Consider the following 19,390-nt stretch of genomic DNA (forward strand, 5'->3'; position numbering starts at 1 on the left):
GATTGATGTTGGTAACAATTTTGGAAGGAAGAAAACATGCAGGCTATGTGAGGAAAAAGAAAGCACTGAACACCTGATAGAATGTAGGAGAACAACAGCTCGCGTTGAATTGACAGTAACAAGCTTGAAAAAAACTGGCTACCTGAATGTTATAAAACAAACAAATCAATTTCTAAATCTACAAATAGAAAAAAGAGAGAAATGGGAAAAAGTCAAAGAAAAATTGTAAACAAAACAAAAGGAAAAAAAGGAACAAATGTCTCGCACCTAATACTTGATTTAGCGGAAAATTGTCAACAAAGAGGACAATCAAAAATTTCAAGATTCAAGATTATTATAATTAGGACGAATTTCTTAAACTACTGAACGCGTAAAAAAAGTCTCAAAAGAGACAAATGAAAATGGTGCAGGAAAACAAAAAGCTAAAAGCTAAACTAAAAATTGAAAATTATCTAAAAACAGAAAAGATATACAAATGAAAATCTCAATTAAAAAAAAAACGAATACATATGAAATAGAAATAATTATGAATAAATTAAATAATTATTTAGGTATATCAAAATGGAATCATAAAGATGAATGATGAAAAAAATCAACCCTTATTATCACCAATTGAAACAAATATGGCGTTAATCCAAGGCGCCAAAAAGTCATAAGTGCCAACAATTAGGGCCAATCATCATATATTCAGCAATTACTCTAGGGGCTGAGTTAGGTCCCGTATGCGCATCGGTGTATAGTCATTTTTCTTTTGATCATGAAAGTATAGTCCTTGAAGAGTCAGAAAACGTGTGTGGCGTTATTTGGATCAGGCACAAATTTCCATAATGGCGGATTTTAGATTTTCAACCCTTTTTAGCCCTCTTGCTTGAAAAAAAAAATTTTTTTGACTTTAAACATAGACATATTATATACCAATCGATCACAAATTTTATGCTGATTAAGAAAAAGGTCAGAATCATGGTCTGAAAATTTAGTTATCTGGAGATATGAAGCACTTTCGATTTCGATTTTTTGAAATGACTACTTTTGGTTCCAGATTTGCGTGGCTGTAACGTTTGATTGGCTTACTTAATTTACTTGAAATTTTCGGAGGCTTTTGCCTACCGTTCAAATAATAAAATTCAGGAAAAGTTTTCTGACTCTTCAAGGATTATACTTTCATGATCAAAAGAAAAAATGACTATACGCCGATTTGCATACGAGAGCTAACTCAGCCCCTAGAGTAAATCTACTTGGTTCAATTTTAAAGAGGCTTTTAGGAAATAGTTTTTTTTTGATTTTGTATTGTTATTGTTAAGAAGTAGCTTCTTTAGATATGAAATGATGTTAGTTCAATATCTTTGTCAAGCTTTGTTATTTTCATTTATAAAACTCTGAGTACGAAAATCTTAAAGTCTCATTCTTAATAATTTACAAGGAAACAATATTATAATAAAAAATTATTGAAGACTGGAAGTTAACTCAATCATGAGTCGTAGAGGATCAACATTTTCTGAAAGAATTCATTTTGAAAAACAAGCTAATTTCCCAACTGATATTGGCTCTTTTAACATTGGATGCAAGTTAGGTATGTATTTTGTATTTCCTCTGTGTATAATTTAGCACCGTCATTCTCTGATGGAGCACCAGCCTCCAGAAGCAGTGACTTACCATTTCCCAGAGAGAAAGCATCAGAGGTTAAGATCTTCAGTTGAAACAATATGCTTGTTCCAGTAAATTTATCAAAACTTTTAGTGTTCTGTTTTTGCAAAAACGATTTAGTTTTCTCTCTTGTCTCTTTTTATACTTTCTTGCTTTCAATTTTACAAAAGCATAATATTTTAAAAAGATTTCTTCTTTATATTTCCAGGCCGTTAGATTTTCTCTCTTTTATTATTTTAGCTTCCAGTCATTTTGATGGATCTACCTTTTTGCTCACCAAACGTGCAGATATATCTGAAGACAAACTGTATGTAACACGTAAAATTGATGCAGAAAAACTAACTACAAAAGATTTGCAACTAATTCAGGTAAGCTTCGTCAATATTACCTAGCATCAAAAGAGACAGTATAATTTGAATTCATCAGGATTGGATAACAGATTATTTACGATAGTGTGAAGTACAGTTTCTGGTTCTCGGTGATTTACTAATCTTTTTCCTATGGAGTCATATCATAGTCGAGTACACACAAGCAGTTAATGTCCACCGTTAATGCTAATTCTATTGAAAGTATCCAGTCAGTTGTAAATAGTAAATCCTTTGCTATATTTCAGAAAGGATAGGCCAACAAATAGATAGTAAGATTTGTAGTGGTTGGGTACGTGCGAGCCTTAAGAGTCCCTTACCACCCTTGAAAGTCTATTAAAGAAGTATGAAACTATAAAACAGTGTTCGAGTCTCTAAAAGATTTTCTAAATTTAGCTCGGATATACCCGGTCAGAGAAATACATCTAAAATAAAATTAAATCACAAAAAAATCACAAACCAGACCACTTTTTTCTTCGCTTTGCCCATCAGATTCATCATAACTTCTCTTTTGAACCTTTCCTTGTATACGAAAGCAATGAGGAGCCCATTTTCAAGAAGTAACTAACCCTAAGCTATTATAACCTAAATTCTTGGTATGTCAGACAATTTTAGGGTCAACATTTTTAAAACATCTGAATTTCTTTTGGTTGGTTCCATAGAACCTTTAGATTCGGTAACTATTCAATTATGCTCCATTATATTGAGCAAGAAATTCTCATAAACGACACTGAACTATTTTATATGCTTTGATTCAATGAAAATCGAATGAGAGAGCGTTAACTGTATCTCTTTTCTTTTTCTTTTTCAGGATGAGTTGAACATATTAAACAGGCTTGACCATCCAAACATCACAAAGTTCTTCTCTTGTTTCGTTATCAGTGAGGGCTTCATTTTAACTGTTTACCCACTCTCTGATTATGGTGAGTTTTAAAACACCTCTGTCTCATAGACCAATAGACGATATCAGCTTAACATGAAAACTCAGATTTGATCCCCGAGAATTCCCCACAATGCTTTGCACAGAAAAAATTCGCGGTGAAATATTTTCCGCGCAAAGCATTGTGGGGAATTCTCGGGGATCAAATCTGAGTTTTCATGTTAAGCCGATATCGTCTATTGAGAAAAATGCCAACGAGGATAGACAACAACTTTTAATGGGTTGGACTTATCTCTTAATTGGGGGATTTCCAAATTCTTTGTGTTTTTCCCAAAGTTTATTCTTTTATTTTAATGAGGATTAAAATAAAAGGTATATTATTGGGGGCGATTGGCCTCCCCCTGAGTAGAGGATTCCAACAAGTTTGTGATACAACAATGTTGTTATTGAAAAAAAACTTATGTTTTTCGATATTTATAATTTAGTACTGTTTTTCATTCAAAGATGGATTTTTGATGTCATGATTTTTTTACCTAATGGGATAAAGACAATATTATAGAAATCAAATCTCAAGATCAAGCTCCTTCGCAAAACTTTAACCGCATCTGACTCATCTACAGGGTAGTTAGGTGAAATCAGAATCTCTTCTACAAAGTTGAATAACCTGGTCACTCACCAAATTAATTTGACCATATTTGAGGGAGTATGAACAGTACCTGTAAAACATGAAAAACTAAATCTTATTACCTTTTATAAAAATTCCCATCATGCCACAAAATCTCATTTTCCATTCTTACTTTTTTCTCATATAGGGTCATGTCATGATATCATTGGTGCTCATTTCAAGAATGGTTTGCCGTCTTTGCTGGTTGGAATCATATTAAGATCAGTTGTTCTGGCATTGGAACACCTTCACAGTTTGAAAATCGTACATAGGTACCTACTGAGAGTTAATTTATTTCAAGTACAACATACCCCATCCTCTACTGAATCCAAATATTTTACTGTCATATGTTTAGTACAAAAAGAGATAGACTTTTCCACTTATGGTTCCCCGGTAGTCACCTGATGGGTATACTTTCATTGTTTTTGTCGTAACAATTACTGTTTTTCAGTTGAAACTGGTTACCAAGTTTTGAAGAAACTCTTGATAAGACGGACAAATCAATCTTGCTTACCAAGGAGCAAGACACATAGATGAATTATACAAAAAGCACTCCCCTCCAAACATTCCTTTATTATTACTACATTCTTTATTTCAATTAGTCTTACAATTCTGTATTCATTTTTTCGTTTTTCATAGGGCTGTGAAAGCAAGTCATATCCTTCTCGATTCTGATGGATCAGTTTGTTTGACTGGTCTCAGATATTGTAAACAATTACCATGTGATCAACAGATATGCCACAGTTTCCCTGATCATGGTTTGCACATGCTGGCATGGATCGCTCCGGAAATTCTACGCCAGGTTGGTAAAGACTTTCACAGTAGTATATTCCTTTTTTGAAGCTAAGTTTAAAACAATAACATTTATACAACGTCTATCAAACGTCAAAACGTCTATATTTAACATTAAAATACTGTTATGGTATGTGGAATGGGGAAATCCCACTTGTTCGGCAGTATACTTGTTCGACGGTATGTTTGTTCGACAAATCTTTAAAAATGTCGAACTGGTGCATTGTCGAACTGATCACTTAGTTGTTCGACATCCATTTGTTCGACTGCATGGTTGTTTGACATCCATTTGTTCGACTGCATGGTTGTTCGACATCCATTTGTTCGACTGCATGGTTGTTCGACATCCATTTGTTCGACTGCATGGTTGTTCGACATCCATTTGTTCGACAATTTGACGAATTTGTCGAACAAGTAAATTGTCGAACAAATGGGTTGTCGAACAAATGGGTTGTCGAACACGTGACATACCCCTGTGGAATGGCACTGGAGAACTACTAAATTGCAATTGCATCGAAGGGATTGAGATATTTATGTATGGTTCGGCTAAGAAAATATCTCTTCTTTTTCTCAGTCTAGATTACATTGACGTTTGAGTCATTTGAACTTGAAATGGACTTGCTAATAATTTTAGAAATGGCTATTTTTAATTTTAAACTGGAGAATCAAGGTCCTTTTTATATACTACAACTTATTAATTATATAACAATGGTTTGTACTTTCTAGAATTTGAGTGGTTACGGTACAAGTTCAGACATTTACAGTTTGGGAATCACAGCTGTGGAACTTATTACTGGGACCATACCGTACAGTAAACTTCGACCCACAGAGGTGACAAACTTTCTGCATTGGGTGTCTTTCTCTATTCACTGGGCTTGTCATTGTTCTTTACTCTCTTGATTCTCTCCATTTTGACGCAAAACTTTTTACTATTCTGTAACTCTTGCAACTTTTAACTTGTGACCTTTTTTAATAAAACAAAGTTATTGTCAAACAATAGACTGATTCTCAGTCACTTTTATCGAACTAGGCTGACCTGGAATGTAACCTTTCCTTGTTTTCATTATTTTCCTTTAACCCAGCTGACCCACAACGTTGTTTCAACGTTCATCTAACGTTAAATGGACGTTGTGAACATTAAATTAACGTTGAAAGAACGTTGTGTGCCAGCTGGGAATACAGTGTTGTCGTGATTTTTTTGTTATCATATATTTTATCCAGGGGGGGGGTCGGTACTAAAATTTCAGACATCATGACTTTTAGTGACGTGGTGGTATTACAAAAAAAGCCTAAAAGCATTTTAGTACCATGTGTACTAAAATCCCAAATTAGGTGGGGTCTTCAAGAAATTTGAGAAAAATTTGACTGAGCATTTTAGGCAAAATGAAAAAACAAACTCTCTATATAAGATTTAAATACGTCCCTGTGTCACAAATTAAGCAAAGATTTTGTCCCCGGTGGTAAAATACCCTTGATTTTCAGCCCCACTGGGAAAATGACTTTGATTCCATCCCCACTCAAAATTCCATGTTTAAAAATTGCACTCCAAAACCATATCCCCACTGGGTTTTTAACCTTGGAACAATAGAATTTCTATCCCCATTAGCATTTCAATAGGAAATTTTATCTCAACTGAGGAAAAAGGCTCCTCTGGGGCTGTGAAACACCCATGTTTCAATTTAATTGTTCTGCTTTTCTACTATGAAAAAAAATGTTTTCGAAGTTGAATGCTTTGTTTTTTTTGTAAAGAACCGTGGATAACTGGATAGAAAAGAAATAGCAAGCTGTAAATTAGAGGTGAAAAATAACCAATCAATATATGCAATAACTAAAGTAGAGCAGAGCACAAGTGTCTTGACTGTTTCTGAGTCTTTATCTAGAATAGATAGAGATATATCAGGTTCATTGACAGCTTAAATAACCAGAGTTGGCATTTTGTTGAAAGTCAAATGACCCGCATTCTTCTAACCAAATTCCAAAATAAGCCTTATTTAGGTGGTCACTATGCTAAAATGTCAAAATAAATTTTAGTACATGTGTACTAAAATTCCTTTTTCAAAAATTAGGTGGGGGTATGTCAAAAATCGTCAAAAAAACTTGTAGTACTCATATATGTCTTGGATTTTAGTACCGACCCCCCCCCTGTTTTATCAGGTATTATCACAAAAGCTGAAATGAGTAGTACCACCACTTCCCATTTCATAAATTCACATTGCCATCTTTTGTTTGCCAGGTCTTATTACAAAAATTGAAAGGTGTAGTACCACAGCTTCCCGATTCCGCCACGATTGAAGAGATGCATTGTGATTTGAGTTCATCCAATACATCACTGGACGGCTTAGAACAAACTAATGACATGATGTCTGTGGGAAGTTCTGCATCCATTTGTAGTAATTCCAAGAGGATCAGAAACCTACAGCAGGTACATACATGCTTGTTAATTTGCAATTTGCTTTTAATGTTCTTCTTGAAACTAAACCTTGATAACCTAGCATGATGACACACACCTCGTGTTACATTTTAACCCGAGTTAACGAGTTAACTCTGCGAGCATCTTCCTGCAACCTTTAAATGTTTTACCAGTGACAGAAAAATATAATTGGAGATAATTTGCAAAATTTTGGCTCGGCCACCTGTCTGTGAAGCAGAAGGTAACTTTGCATCCAACCTGGTATAGCCAAATTATGTAATGTTCGAATTGGTTAAACTTTTTTTGAAGGATGGTTTGTCAAATAAAAAGAGAAAAAAATTGTTCCAATAAGTTGTTGGTGTTTTCAGATATGTCGAATTGTAACTTAGGAACCACATAAGCTTTTGTATTGAAACTTTTCCCGTGATATTGTACATGTAAAATTTTAGTTCGGTCACGTTCGTAGTTTGTAGTTTAACAGTGTTTATCATATTGTTAACTTCATTCCCTCTTTTAAAGAAACCTTTCGAAATTTTCTATCATCTCATTTTAGTTCGTCGATATTTGCTTGAATACTGACCCCTTACAAAGGTGAGTGAGTATCCTAAATAACCGGCTAAAAAAATTCGTCACGCGACGGCAAAAAATCACTTTCCAAAAGTTTTGAGGCACCCAGCCCGCCCTTTCGTTTATAAATTAGGTACATGATTGTAGTTGTATCTCTCAACAGACAGAACTCTTTTATAATTTGATGTATGATTAATAAACTAATTGTTTTAATCATCAAAATTATATATTTATTTGTCAATAAGTAAAAGAAAATACATTACTATCAGTTTCACCCGAAGGAAGAAATGCATTATTACATTTGATAGACCTTCGGGTGAAACTGACAGTATTGCATATTTTTTTTACTTGTTGACAAATAAATATATGATTCTAATCAGATCTACTTGTGTTCTGGTAAAGAGCACTTTGTACAACAGAGATTACATTTATCCTTCTGTTTTAATCACCATTCAAAATCTTTTTCTCACCTTTTCAGACCGATAGCTTGCCATCTGAAAAGCTCGCCATATTTGAAGCATGTAAGTAATTTTTCTTCCTTATGTTCATTCTTGTCTGTCCATTTGGGACAAGTTGGAGTTTTTACAAGCTCTTACTTGATTTTGTTAACCTGTGATAAAACAATTTTGTCACTATTTCTAAAGAACCCGTCATCCCTATTACCGCAGAGCTTCAAATGACCAATTTGTGAAGTATCTCCATCTCACCCCGTCAATTTAGATCACATATTGTCACACTTTTTAACATTTTTCTTTACTTTCTCAGGTGAAAAGTAAACTAAAGAACAAGTTGCTGCCAAGCTTTTCAGAACAATTAAAAGATGTCCAACCTATCAATCAATTCATCCCATACGACCATGGTACGTGTATTTACCGGTTCGGTTGTCTGTACCAAACTCTTCTTCGCTGACTTAAAAGATAACGCGAAGTTCAGTTTGTTACGGTTGGGCAACATTCCGTGTCTCGGACATTTTTACATAAATCTCTGCGGTGGAGCGTAGCTATTTTTTAGCATTCAACCTAGCTCAACTAAAGAGACGTTACATTTAACGCATCAATGCAATTTTCATTCAATTCGGTCTTTCCGTAAAAAACGATTACATTACCGGTAGGTACAAAGAATAAAAATAAATAATAAAATATCTCCCGACGAAAGGAATTGAAGCATTATCAGCTTTGTCGATAACTATCGAAAAGAAGCAGTAGAAAAAAGTTGTATAACTATCAACGATTTATGATAATGTTCCACTCCTTAGTGTTTTTTGCAATTTCTATTGCGTCGTCCCATTCAATATTTAATGTTTTAAGATCATTTTTGACAACACTAAGCCAAGTTGTAGTTGGTTTCCCTCGCGGTCTTTGGTACTTAGTGTTGGCATATTCGAGTGCTTTTTTCATAGGTGTTAAACTTTTTGCTGGTAATACAGTTCCCAGCCACTTCAGTCTTCTACTTTTGATACATTTGCTCCACTTTACTGCGTTGGTCTTTTGATACACTTCGGCATTCTTCACGATTTCTGGCCAGCTCACATTTAGCACGAAAGTTCGCAACAATCTTCTTTGGAATGCACCAATGGAATTTTCGGCTTGGCAGGTTGTTAAACTCCACAGCTCGCAGTTATACAGGAATATCGGTTCGATGTAGGTCGTGAATGCTGACATTTTTGTTTGTGTAGTCAACTTTTTATGACAGAACAACGTTCGTAATTTGTTGGCAGCTGAAATCGATATTCCTTTTCTTCTTTTGATGTCTTCTGATGTATCAAGCATACTGCCGAGATATTTGCACTTTTTCCATTCGTTGTTATTTCTTGTGATGGTAAATTGTTCCGTTTTGTCCTGATTTATTACTAGATCTCGTTTTTCTAGTTCTGTTGGAACGGTCTGCTTAAACTTTTGAAGTGCGCGATAGTCTGAAGTTACTTTCCCGATATCGTCAGCATACTCCATTTCAATATCGATGTGTTCTTTTTCTGTGACAATGGCGTAATTGTGGTCTGTTAGATGGTCAGCAGGAATGGATGGTACAGTAGGAAGTGCATCAGGATGGTTGGGTATTTGGTGGTTTTTCAGCGGGTGTAGTGCTTTTGCTAGGTAGTACGTAAATTCGTTAGCACTTACAGTCTCCTTGTGGTGCTCCGGTATCAGTTGCGAACTCAGAGCTTAGAGTTTGGCTGCATTAGACACTGAGCGATACATTAAGGAGGACTGCGATAATGTGGAGTTCGTCTGGTGAGATGGTAGATTGCAAGTCATGCAGCAGTTTGTTTCTATTAAGACTGTCGAACGCTTTGCTCATATCAAGAAGTATTAAGTGAACGGCTTCACATTTTGATGTTATAGTCCGTTCAATTACAAGTTTTGCCGCGAAGACGTGCTCGGTTGTGGATCTGTTCGCTCGGTATGCTGCTTGAGAGAGTGGTATTTCTGCGTCAAGTCGGTCTCTGATTCGGTTGATAATGCAAGCTGCAAGGATTTTTCGTAGTGATGAAAGTAGAACGATCGGTCGTAAGTTTGATGGTGGTCCTTTTGCTTTGTTGGGTTTTTGCAGGGGTTTAAGGATACCGTACGTGATCTCTTTCGGTATGTTCCCTGTTTCGGCTATGTTGTTATAGATGTTGGCTATCTGTTGGTGGATAGTTTCGGGAGCAAATTTTATCAGTTCAATTGGTATTTCATCACATCCTGGGCTTTTGTTTCGTTTCATTTTCTTAACAGCTTTGTTGATTTCGACTGACGTGAACGGTGCTAGCATAGGTGCTGGTGGTACGATTGTTGGTTCTTGATTTTTGAAGAAAATTCCTTTGAAGTATGTAGCTATTATTTCACTTTGTTCTTTTGGGTCTGCTGTTAGTCCATTTTCTCCTTTGATAAGAAGCTTTTCAGTTGGTTTTAGGTTTTTGATTTTCTTGACAGCTTGATACATCTTGTTGTTACCGTGGAAGTATTCGAGTTCACGGGTAGTTCTGTTCACTTTTTCGTTTTCTTCTAGATTCATGATGGTGTGTATTTCAGCTAGTATGCGATTGCGAAATTACTTGAGGAAAGTTTTGGCTTGTTTGGTGTTACATGATTGTATTCGGTGTTGAATATTTCGTTGAAGTATCGAAAGTTCTTGAACTTCCAAGTTGACGGGTTTTTTGGATTTTTTAACGAAGCCTATCGTGTTGGTAGCGGCTTGCTTTAAAGTTTTTGCGATATTGTCCCACATAGATTGGTTATCTGCGGACTGATCATTTTCGTTCGCTATTGTCGTCATTATCTCGTATTTATAACTGGTTATGGTTTCTGTATTATTAAAGTTTAGTACATTGAAGCGTTTCGAAACAATATTTTTGGATTTTTGCTGGTATTTCCATTTGACGATTATTTTTGCGAGAACTGGCTTGTGGTCTGACTTGGTGACTTTGGAGATTGTTGCTTTGGAGTCTAAGGTTCTTGTGTTGACGTTGTTTCTCACAAGGATGTAGTCTATTTGGTTACGGTACGGGTTTCTTCTGGGACTATTTGGTTTCGAGTCCATAACGTTGGTTATATGGATAGGTGACTCCCAGGTGGTAAGGTGGATTGGTTTGTGTTTGAAGAAAGTATTTGTAATTCTGAGGTTATAAAGCATACAGAATTCGATCAGCTTTTCTCCATTAATGTTTATGTCACTTTTAGCGAATTTACCAACTATTTCGTTTGGGTAGGTGTTAGGTACCGCTCTGGTTTTAGCATTGAAATCGCCTCCTATTATGAGGGCTTCTCTCGCTTTGAAAGTTTTGGTAACGGATGATAGTTTCTCGTAGAAGTTACGGGTCAGTTCAGGTTTTTTGGTGGTGGATTCGAGTGTGGGTGCATAAGCACTGACGATGTTGGTAACAGAGTTGGTGTTGGTTTTTAATGTCATTGTGCATATTCTTTCTGAGATCGGATTGAATGAAACTCTTGAGTCGGGTTTTACAATAATGGCTGTTCCTGCTATCGATTTGTTCTTATGTCCAGAGTAATAAAGATGTAAAGATTTTCCGGATGACGATGTTATTTTGATCATGCCTGTGTTCTGCATGTGTGTTTCTTGTACCATCATCGCTGTCAGGTTGTGGTGATAAAAATCGTCAGCAAGGCTCATTTGTTTCGTCTTGTTTAATAGTCCTTGACAATTGAAGGTTGCAAAGTTTTTATACATTTTTGGTTCTTTGTAGATACTTTCAGCAGGTGTTAACGGAAAGATTGTGTCAATCTTCAAGGTTTGCGAAGTCTTGTCGTCCGTCTTGATGGCGAATGTCGTTTTTTGTATTTTACGACGACGGTTACCCGTCCGCCATCTTTGTTGTTGTTTGTTGATCAATGCAATGGTATCTTTCATTTTTTAAAAAAAAGAGCACTTCTACGCTTTTCTCATCGGATTTTCGTAAAAATGTCTGAGATACAGAATCTCGCTAACCGAAACAGACCGACACACGGCACACAAGTTTTTCAAAATATAAGTAAACGCCCGTGGGCGGGGTGGTACAGGCGAAGAGAGATTAAACTCTGGCTTTCTTGTTTGGTTCGCTGTATGGTATCGGGAAGTTGATTTCTCGAAAATTACAATTTAGAGGTCCACGTGCAACCTCGACCCGTTTGCTCCAACTCTCTCTAATTCGAACCAGACTTGATCCTAGGCTTCGTCATATCTTCTTTTTGTAGATTCCCGGAGGGGGTCTATAGCAGTGTCTATACACCAAGAATTAACAAGCCTTGAGCTTTCTATTGTGTAGACTTGACTTGATCTTTGTTCTACGTCTTTTTTCTTCGGCTAAAACTGGCTAAAATCGTCAGCATACGCACGTTTGTGCCGTGCAAGATTGCATTTACTTTCTTTTTCTCATTGCCTTTCAACGATTTTTTTTTTAATCACTTGTCCCTAAGGTCAATGCTACCAAGAAATATCACTTTGTTAAAAAAACATATTTTTCTGTCTCTTTCCATAGATTGTTCAAGTGAGATGGAACAAGTGATGCAAAAAGTTCCCAGCGTCACATTGAATGATGAAGGGAATGATCAACAAGATCAATGGGTCTTTTAAGGAACCGGTTTGGTAGTGGTTTTGAATATCAGGGCAAGGTTAGTTCAGCTGGAGTTTAATCCGATATCTGTTGTTCAAAACGATTCATAATTTTGGCGATATGCTCCGTTACTTCCAACGTTGAAGTTGAAATTTGACATTTTTTGAAACAAAGGCTTTCCTTGTTCGATACTTAATTTATTAATTGCTGACAATCCAAATCCCATCCAACAAATGTTATTGAAGTGCCAATCGTTATTATTGTTGTTGGAGAAGAACAAAGCTGTTATGCTTCTATAGAATTCATGAGAATTTGTGATATTCAGACGATCATTTTCCATCTACTGGATCAACAATATTACGCAAACAAACCGACAGGCAAAACAGTCGATCTTCAAGTGCCAAGAATTTCCTTCGAAATATAGAAAGTTTCGAGAAAACATTTTCTAGGACTTTCCAACTGGTGGGACCAATATTGTAGGTCGAATTACAGAGAGATTTGAAAGGTAGAGGTTCGAGTTAGAGAGAGCCGACTTTAGTGTAAGCTGTGCTTGATATCGAGCTCTGGAAAATCGTGATTGTTTACAAACGAATGAACTTTTTTCGTGGACGCTTTTCTTCCATTTACTGGCGTATTGTGGGATTTAGAGAATGTACTTTTAAAATGTCGATCAAGAGAAAATGTAACACAAGAGAACAAGACATTTATTTGATTGCATTTTATTTATTGGCCTAGTAAACATTGTTGAGATTTCCATTTGGTTAAAAAAACAGTTATTGCAACTGTGGGATTGTTTAATTTGACATTGGAGGTATTGTTTACTTTGAAGTTGGAGGTATTGTTAGAGACATTCATCATCTTGAAAAGCCATCTGTTAACTGAGGCTCATTACAAAATACTTGATCATTGTGTACAACTATGACTTTTCTAAAGTTATCCAAAAGCTGGTTCCTGTTGGGCTCGACAGCCTAGTATATGTTAATATCTACAAGAATCAAATTTCCTCTTAGCAAAAATATATTGTATTCCTTTCATGATCACAAAATAATTTGATATTAATGATATGAAATTCGTTTTTAATAAATAAATGTTGATATCGAACATAATCACCGCTGTTAGACCCACTTGATTGATTTATTGATATGTAAGCTGAATTTTGTCAAAACTTTATAGAAGTTTCTTACAGCGTATTAGAAATTTCACCCACATCACGCCCAACAACTTTTTTGGCACTTTAAGCCTTCTATCCTGTTCTTATGGTATAGGACAAAACTGAGGTAAAAATGCTGTGTAATAGTAGGAGATGATGTCCTTTTAGTACCCCTTCTCACAGACCCGATATGATTGCTTCAGTTAGTGGGGATAAAATTAACGGACTAAAACTCGATGGGGATTTATAATCCCATATTCTTTATGGCCAGGGATTTTAATTTTTTTGTTTTTAAGTCAGAAAATTCAGTGGAGATGGGAAGGTTTATTTGATTATTTTCAATGGGACAAAAATTGGAGGATTATTTTCCACCGGGACGATATTTTGGCCAATTTTTTTCAGTGGGTCTGTGAGAAAGGAGTGTCTTTAAGTAGCCTGTTCCAGAGATTTGCCATAGAAGTTTCGTGACAACTTTGTTTCGACGAACACACTAAGCTAATAAATACAAAACAAATCGACAAAATATTCTTACAAAAAAATAAGCCTTTATACAAAATATATTTTCATTACAATAGTTTTATTAAATTCTTGTTTCTTAAGTCCAGTGGCTTCATTTTGTTCAGCTCATTGCATATCAGTCCCGAAAGCAATAAAACAAACTACACTATTGTTTTATTGAAAAGTCCTTTGTCACTTTTCGAGTCAATCCATTACTTCTCCCAACGCCATTATTTCAAAATAGCCATTAGACAACACATCAGGGGAGACAATATTTGGCATTTGCGTTTGTTAGACTATTAAAGAGATGTTTTCGGCTTACCCTGTATTTCGCAGCATTTCTTTATTGCCCTTTCATAAGTTGTATTTGTAAGGTTGTTTTTTTTTCGATATGTGAAAAAAGGTACCAGCACTGCTCGCACATACCCGGTATCAAATCTGCTTATGACCCAGAGAAATACCAGACCTTTTTCCGTATAAAGGATTTCATCGATCAACATCACAATTTCACCAGCATATTTATGTTCATGTTTAAAATTCTTCAAATTCCTCAATCTCTCAACCAGTAAAATAGAAGAATCATTTTTCTACGTTGAAACGAGGCTCTCCAAATTGTCTTTTTACTTTCCGGTTCGGTTCGGTAAAAATCAACATCTACGACACCTATGTATTAATTGATATTTAAGTGAGGTAAAGCATCTAGGCTGGAATGGGTTTCTCAGCTACATCTATAATGGTAGTGTTGTTCCGTTCTTCCATGTGTTCCAAGACGCTCTTCTTTTCCACGTTTCCGTTTTCGTCTGTTCCTGTTGAACGAAAGGAAGGAAAAATATTTCTAGAAAGGTCTTTGACATCTCGATCTATATCTTGACATAAACTTTCCGGTTTTTATTGAACGACTCTAGATTCAGCTTTTTGTTATATCGGAAGAATTGAAATGCCTCTCAATATTATGAAGGGCGATGAAGTGCTTTGTACATTTTGTATTCGTAATATTTAGGACGTACTCTTACGGAAGCATCCATAAAAACCGGGTATTTGCCACTAATTTTGAGCTAGTGACAAACGCCTGGGCTAGTTTGGGTGCTTCTGTATAGAACATTACGTCATGAATATCATGACTAGAAGGAATACCCTGACTCATACATTTCTTAACACTATTGGACTGAGTTTGAGTTTACCATGATTCTTATTGATCCCTTGTAAGTTCGACCCCAACTCTCTGTCGTGTATGTTTTGGCGTAAGGATTAATAAGTTTTTATTACCTGTGATCATGAAGCTGTTGTCCGGGTTTGTGAAATAAACGATGGATTGGCGTGACATTTGTAAGCGAACCATCTCTTTAGGTAAGATGACTCGATGTAGTGTTGATTTGAGTTTGCCTTGTGACCATGTTTGGAGTAGGTCACCGACGTTGAAAATGATCGAGTTCTTAATGGGAACGGCATTGATAAACTCGTGACCAGTTGGTGATAAGACCTAGTAATGAATAAAGAAATTTCGCTTTGTTTAGACACCAAGCTCGCACACAACGGAGTACCAATATTTTTTTGTACGAGCTAAATCTGTAAGGTCGGGATTTTCCACATCAGCAACGTTTGGACTAAGGAATTTCACCTAACTGTGCAGTCTTAAGTAAATCTTATGATCCAGCCCTTCTTTCGGGGATTGTCTCCACAGGTCTGGGTTGGTCCGCTCTTTTAGGGCGACTCCCACTGTCATCGGAATATTAGCAGAAAAACAAAAAGCAAAAATTATGTTTTTTCCATTCGACACCCCTGACCCAAATTTACGGATATTAATATCATAAGGAATGTCCCTTATTTTGCCTTGAGTAAAAACACCTTTGTAAATACTCCGGAGTATTAATATTTTCTACGTGCTAAATCTTTAAAGTCGGGATTTTCCACATCAGCTATTGCAAAGTTCGGACCAAGGAATCTCGCCCTACTCTTAACACCCCTCTATCGGGATTGTTCGCTCCTTTAGAGCCTCAGCGTGGGCGACTCCCAACTGCTACCAGAATATTAGTATAAAAACATTAAAAGCTAATTCAAGTACAGATCAGTGTTCTCAGGTGCCTAACAAACGGACATGTGTTTTACCATTTCCTTCAGTCTACGAAATTTATATATTAGAAGGAATGTCCCTTATTTTGATCACTCCTGGTGTTATTGTGAAAGGGTGATGATTCATTTTGAGGCGTTTCTACTTTCATATTGCCACCAGTGGACCTTTTTCTCCGTTCTATGTATAACGCCATCCGATTTCACCGGAAGACTTGTTTTGTCCGTTTCTGATTCCGTGATACTTTCACATGGACGTATGGACATATTTCGATATTGTTAGCTTGTCATTGATTGATGTGAATTTTTCTCACATTGCTTTAACTCTGTTACTAAAGGGCGTGCATTTAATGATATTGTGCAGCTTTAGGTAATCCATGACGTCATAATGAGTAATCTGTGTCGTTTGATTGACATTAATTCCCTTGTGTATTTTTTATCATATAGCTTCCGCTTCTGTAATTAGCATCATTTTATAAGACATGCTTTACAAATACCATCAAAAATTAAATTGATGTTTACAAGCTTTATTTTGCACAGTTTATTTTACAATATACGTTTTTTTAATAAGAACATCCAAAATTTTTGGAGCTTTTCTGAGTTTTAAGCATAAAGTTTTCTTAACATGTTCATATTTTTTTCCATTTTGGAATTTCTTTTGAAAATTGGGTGTTTTAGAGTCCACAAAGCCTTAAAATGTTCGTAACTTGTTCTTAATATTTTGGCCATCGAAGCCTTATGTTCTTATACAGTTTGTTCTTATAAAAAACGTGTAGAATAAATGCGGGAAAATATATGCGCAGGGGTACCAGAAAAAAAGCGTTGCTATTAGAGTTCCCAACAAACAAGGTGGCAACTCCTGTCTTCAAACTTATCGTGCTTCCTAGACTATTCCCTTTCCAGGTATTTTGTTCAGATAATAGGATTGTAAGGGACTATGCACCTCAGAGAACTTAGATAGAGTTGGGGTGTGGCTTTAAGTGTAAACCTTATTATTCTAGGTCATATCTTCCTTCGTTTCGAAGATATAAAAGATAAAAAGCCTGGAACTGTCTATTTTGTAGACAATATGTTATCTCAATCTAATTATCAATATGATAAATCTGCTACATTTTTTTAAAAATAAGTATATTTTATATTGGATTTTATTCTAAGCCAGTCTTAATATTGTGAGATTTCGAAACCTACGGTAACCTTAATGTGATCAAAAGAAATTACATTTGAACTGTCTGTCAATCTTCAATATTTGTGTTTTTGAGGCTTTTTTTGTCATTCGGAAAACCAGATCAGTATATCCGAAAGTGCCTTTAAAAGATTAGAATGCAGCATTTGAAAGGTGATATAAACAACACAGCAGGGGAATTTCGAAATTATTGTCAAATTTTAAAAAGATTAGTGGTTTTGAGCTGAACGAATTAAAATTTGTGGTGGTTTCTAAATACGCCTTTTAATTAGATATCTGACCACTTATCTTCGTTGTGATAAGATATTCCAAATATCAAGGAGGTCTACAATTTGATTAAGTGGTTTTCCGAGCTGTCATTCATCATAGTCATCGTATTAGGAGCTTCTTTTTGGAAGCTAAAGATCTCGAAATGATTTCCATTTTAGGGGAAATTTATCAAGCATTGATGATTTTTATCAGAGAAACATTCTTAAATCCCTAAAAAAAAGTCTATATTTGTAAATTCTTTAAGGATTTTAGACCCTGCATTGTATTTTAGAGTTTTAAGAAAAAAATGGACAATTTTCTGTTAATTAGAATTTCCACTAAACCAATGAATTTACTAAGGCAGCTCTTCCCCTTCGATTTCCAATGTCAAAGCTACATATTGACCCCGGGGGGGGGTACTTAGGCAAATGAAGGGTACGGTATGTGCCGCCCTTAAGGGTACCTTTTTTGGACTTCCAAAGTCCCGCTAAGGGTCGGAAAATTCAGAAAATCTAATTTCAGTCCCACTAAGGGTCGGAAAAATAGGAAAATTTCAACTTTTTACCCCCTGAAAGATCGAAATTTGGTCAAAATTGGTCAAATTTGTCCCGCTAAGGGTCGTAAAATTCCAAAAATTTTCCTTTGTTTTCTCCTTTTTAGTCCCGGTAAGGATCCAAAGTTCGAAAGTCGGGCGGCACCCCCCCGTCAGCTCGCAACCCTAGTACCCCCCCCGGGATATTGACTGTCACAGACGTGTAGACATTTTCTCAGTGTGTATTTTTATTCACTTTGGTAGATTCGCACCAGCACATGCTGATTTTGGAATTTATTTCAACAGTGTATATTCCCACACAATTACTCAAAAGTCTTTCAAACACTCACGGGATGAGTACAAAATTTCAATGATAGAAAGTCGTTTGTATTTACGAATATACGGGTTAATCGAGGGAAGAGGAGAGGGCGTCCTCGAATTAAGGGTTGTCTAAGGATAGGAGTGCTTAATCTATCAAGGAGTGTCCACCAGCACCACTCATCTCAAGCGCTAATTCTTAAGAATTCAAAAGATGTTCTCTACCTGCAGTCCACCAACTTGATCTTGCATTAACATTGTGAAGGTACCAAAATCTGTATGGTCGCTCATTCGGCTTTGTTTCTCCAAGATCTCACCATTGACAGCCTGGTAATACAAAATCCGCATTGTGGAACTATTTTTTGTGATATCTCCAACTTGTGTATGTCCAGGTAGAAAGTAGTCTGTTCCGACATCTAAAGATACGCCTAAGAATCTTAAAATGAATTGCGACAAGGTTTCAAAATGTTTGTATAATTCTTTGATAGCTGGTTTTTGTTCGCCAGGCATCTCGTCAAACTCTGGTGATTTAAGAGTGAAATCATATCCTTGCTTCAAATCAATTGGATTCTCAGGCAGATCTCTTTCGTTCAAACCATCCACATATCCAAGAAGTTTTCCTTTCCGTCTGTAGTGCGTCTTATGGATAGCTCTATTGACAGGTTTAAAGAATTCTTTACTTGCTCCGAAAGCATCGGAGATTACATTGTCTGGTATACCATGACCAGTGATGTATAAGAAGCCATAATGTGAAAGCGCATTGTAAAGACTCTTGGCGACTGAAAGAGTTTCTTCTTTATCGAAGATGGTGTCGAAATCACAATTCAGTGGATTGAGTAATGATAAATCAATAATCGGTAATTGATCCATGTTTTTTATTTTCGTGTTTATTTGTTGTTCTACCGAAAAGAGGTATTCTTTTTAGTCAAAGAATATATCATATTCTCAAATACCGAAGAATATATCATATTCTCAAATACCGCTAAAATACGAAGAAAAGTAAATACCTTACTACACGAATATTGCTAGTCATTTTTTT

The 19,390-nt window shown here is 35.9% G+C and overlaps 2 protein-coding genes across 2 annotated transcripts; one reads left to right on the top strand and one right to left on the bottom strand.

Annotated features, from left to right (window-relative positions):
- The first annotated feature begins 1,400 nt into the window (after nt 1–1,400).
- LOC136808578 (STE20-related kinase adapter protein alpha-like) lies at nt 1,401–13,460 on the top strand. Its single transcript, XM_067065109.1, has 11 exons — nt 1,401–1,570; nt 1,885–2,012; nt 2,821–2,932; nt 3,702–3,825; nt 4,193–4,355; nt 5,072–5,176; nt 6,579–6,767; nt 7,309–7,346; nt 7,801–7,843; nt 8,088–8,181; nt 12,280–13,460. The coding sequence occupies exons 1-11, from the start codon at nt 1,471–1,473 to the stop codon at nt 12,372–12,374; spliced, it is 1,191 nt and encodes a 396-aa protein (XP_066921210.1). The 5' UTR covers nt 1,401–1,470; the 3' UTR covers nt 12,375–13,460.
- A 1,097-nt stretch (nt 13,461–14,557) lies between these two features.
- LOC136808579 (uncharacterized) lies at nt 14,558–19,297 on the bottom strand. The gene is made up of 3 exons (XM_067065110.1): nt 18,577–19,297; nt 15,269–15,482; nt 14,558–14,808 (listed from the first exon to the last, which is right to left on the bottom strand). The coding sequence occupies exons 1-3, from the start codon at nt 19,219–19,221 to the stop codon at nt 14,702–14,704; spliced, it is 966 nt and encodes a 321-aa protein (XP_066921211.1). The 5' UTR covers nt 19,222–19,297; the 3' UTR covers nt 14,558–14,701.
- Nucleotides 19,298–19,390: the final 93 nt, after the last annotated feature.

This window comes from Clytia hemisphaerica, unplaced genomic scaffold (assembly GCF_902728285.1).
Source record: "Clytia hemisphaerica strain Z4C2 unplaced genomic scaffold, Clytia hemisphaerica genome assembly, whole genome shotgun sequence".
Taxonomy (NCBI): Eukaryota; Metazoa; Cnidaria; class Hydrozoa; order Leptothecata; family Clytiidae; genus Clytia; species Clytia hemisphaerica.

Excerpts from the sequence above, each read along its gene's own strand:
- LOC136808578 (XM_067065109.1), top strand. The coding sequence starts at position 1,471 with ATGAGTCGTAGAGGATCAACATTTTCTGAAAGAATTCATTTTGAAAAA. Across the intron at positions 1,571-1,884 it reads TAACATTGGATGCAAGTTAG|CTTCCAGTCATTTTGATGGA; the intron begins GTATGTATTTTG and ends TTATTATTTTAG. Across the intron at positions 3,826-4,192 it reads AGTTTGAAAATCGTACATAG|GGCTGTGAAAGCAAGTCATA; the intron begins GTACCTACTGAG and ends CGTTTTTCATAG.
- LOC136808579 (XM_067065110.1), bottom strand. The coding sequence starts at position 19,221 with ATGGATCAATTACCGATTATTGATTTATCATTACTCAATCCACTGAAT. Across the intron at positions 15,483-18,576 it reads ATCAAGTTGGTGGACTGCAG|GTCTTATCACCAACTGGTCA; the intron begins GTAGAGAACATC and ends ATTCATTACTAG. Across the intron at positions 14,809-15,268 it reads CAACAGCTTCATGATCACAG|GAACAGACGAAAACGGAAAC; the intron begins GTAATAAAAACT and ends TTCGTTCAACAG.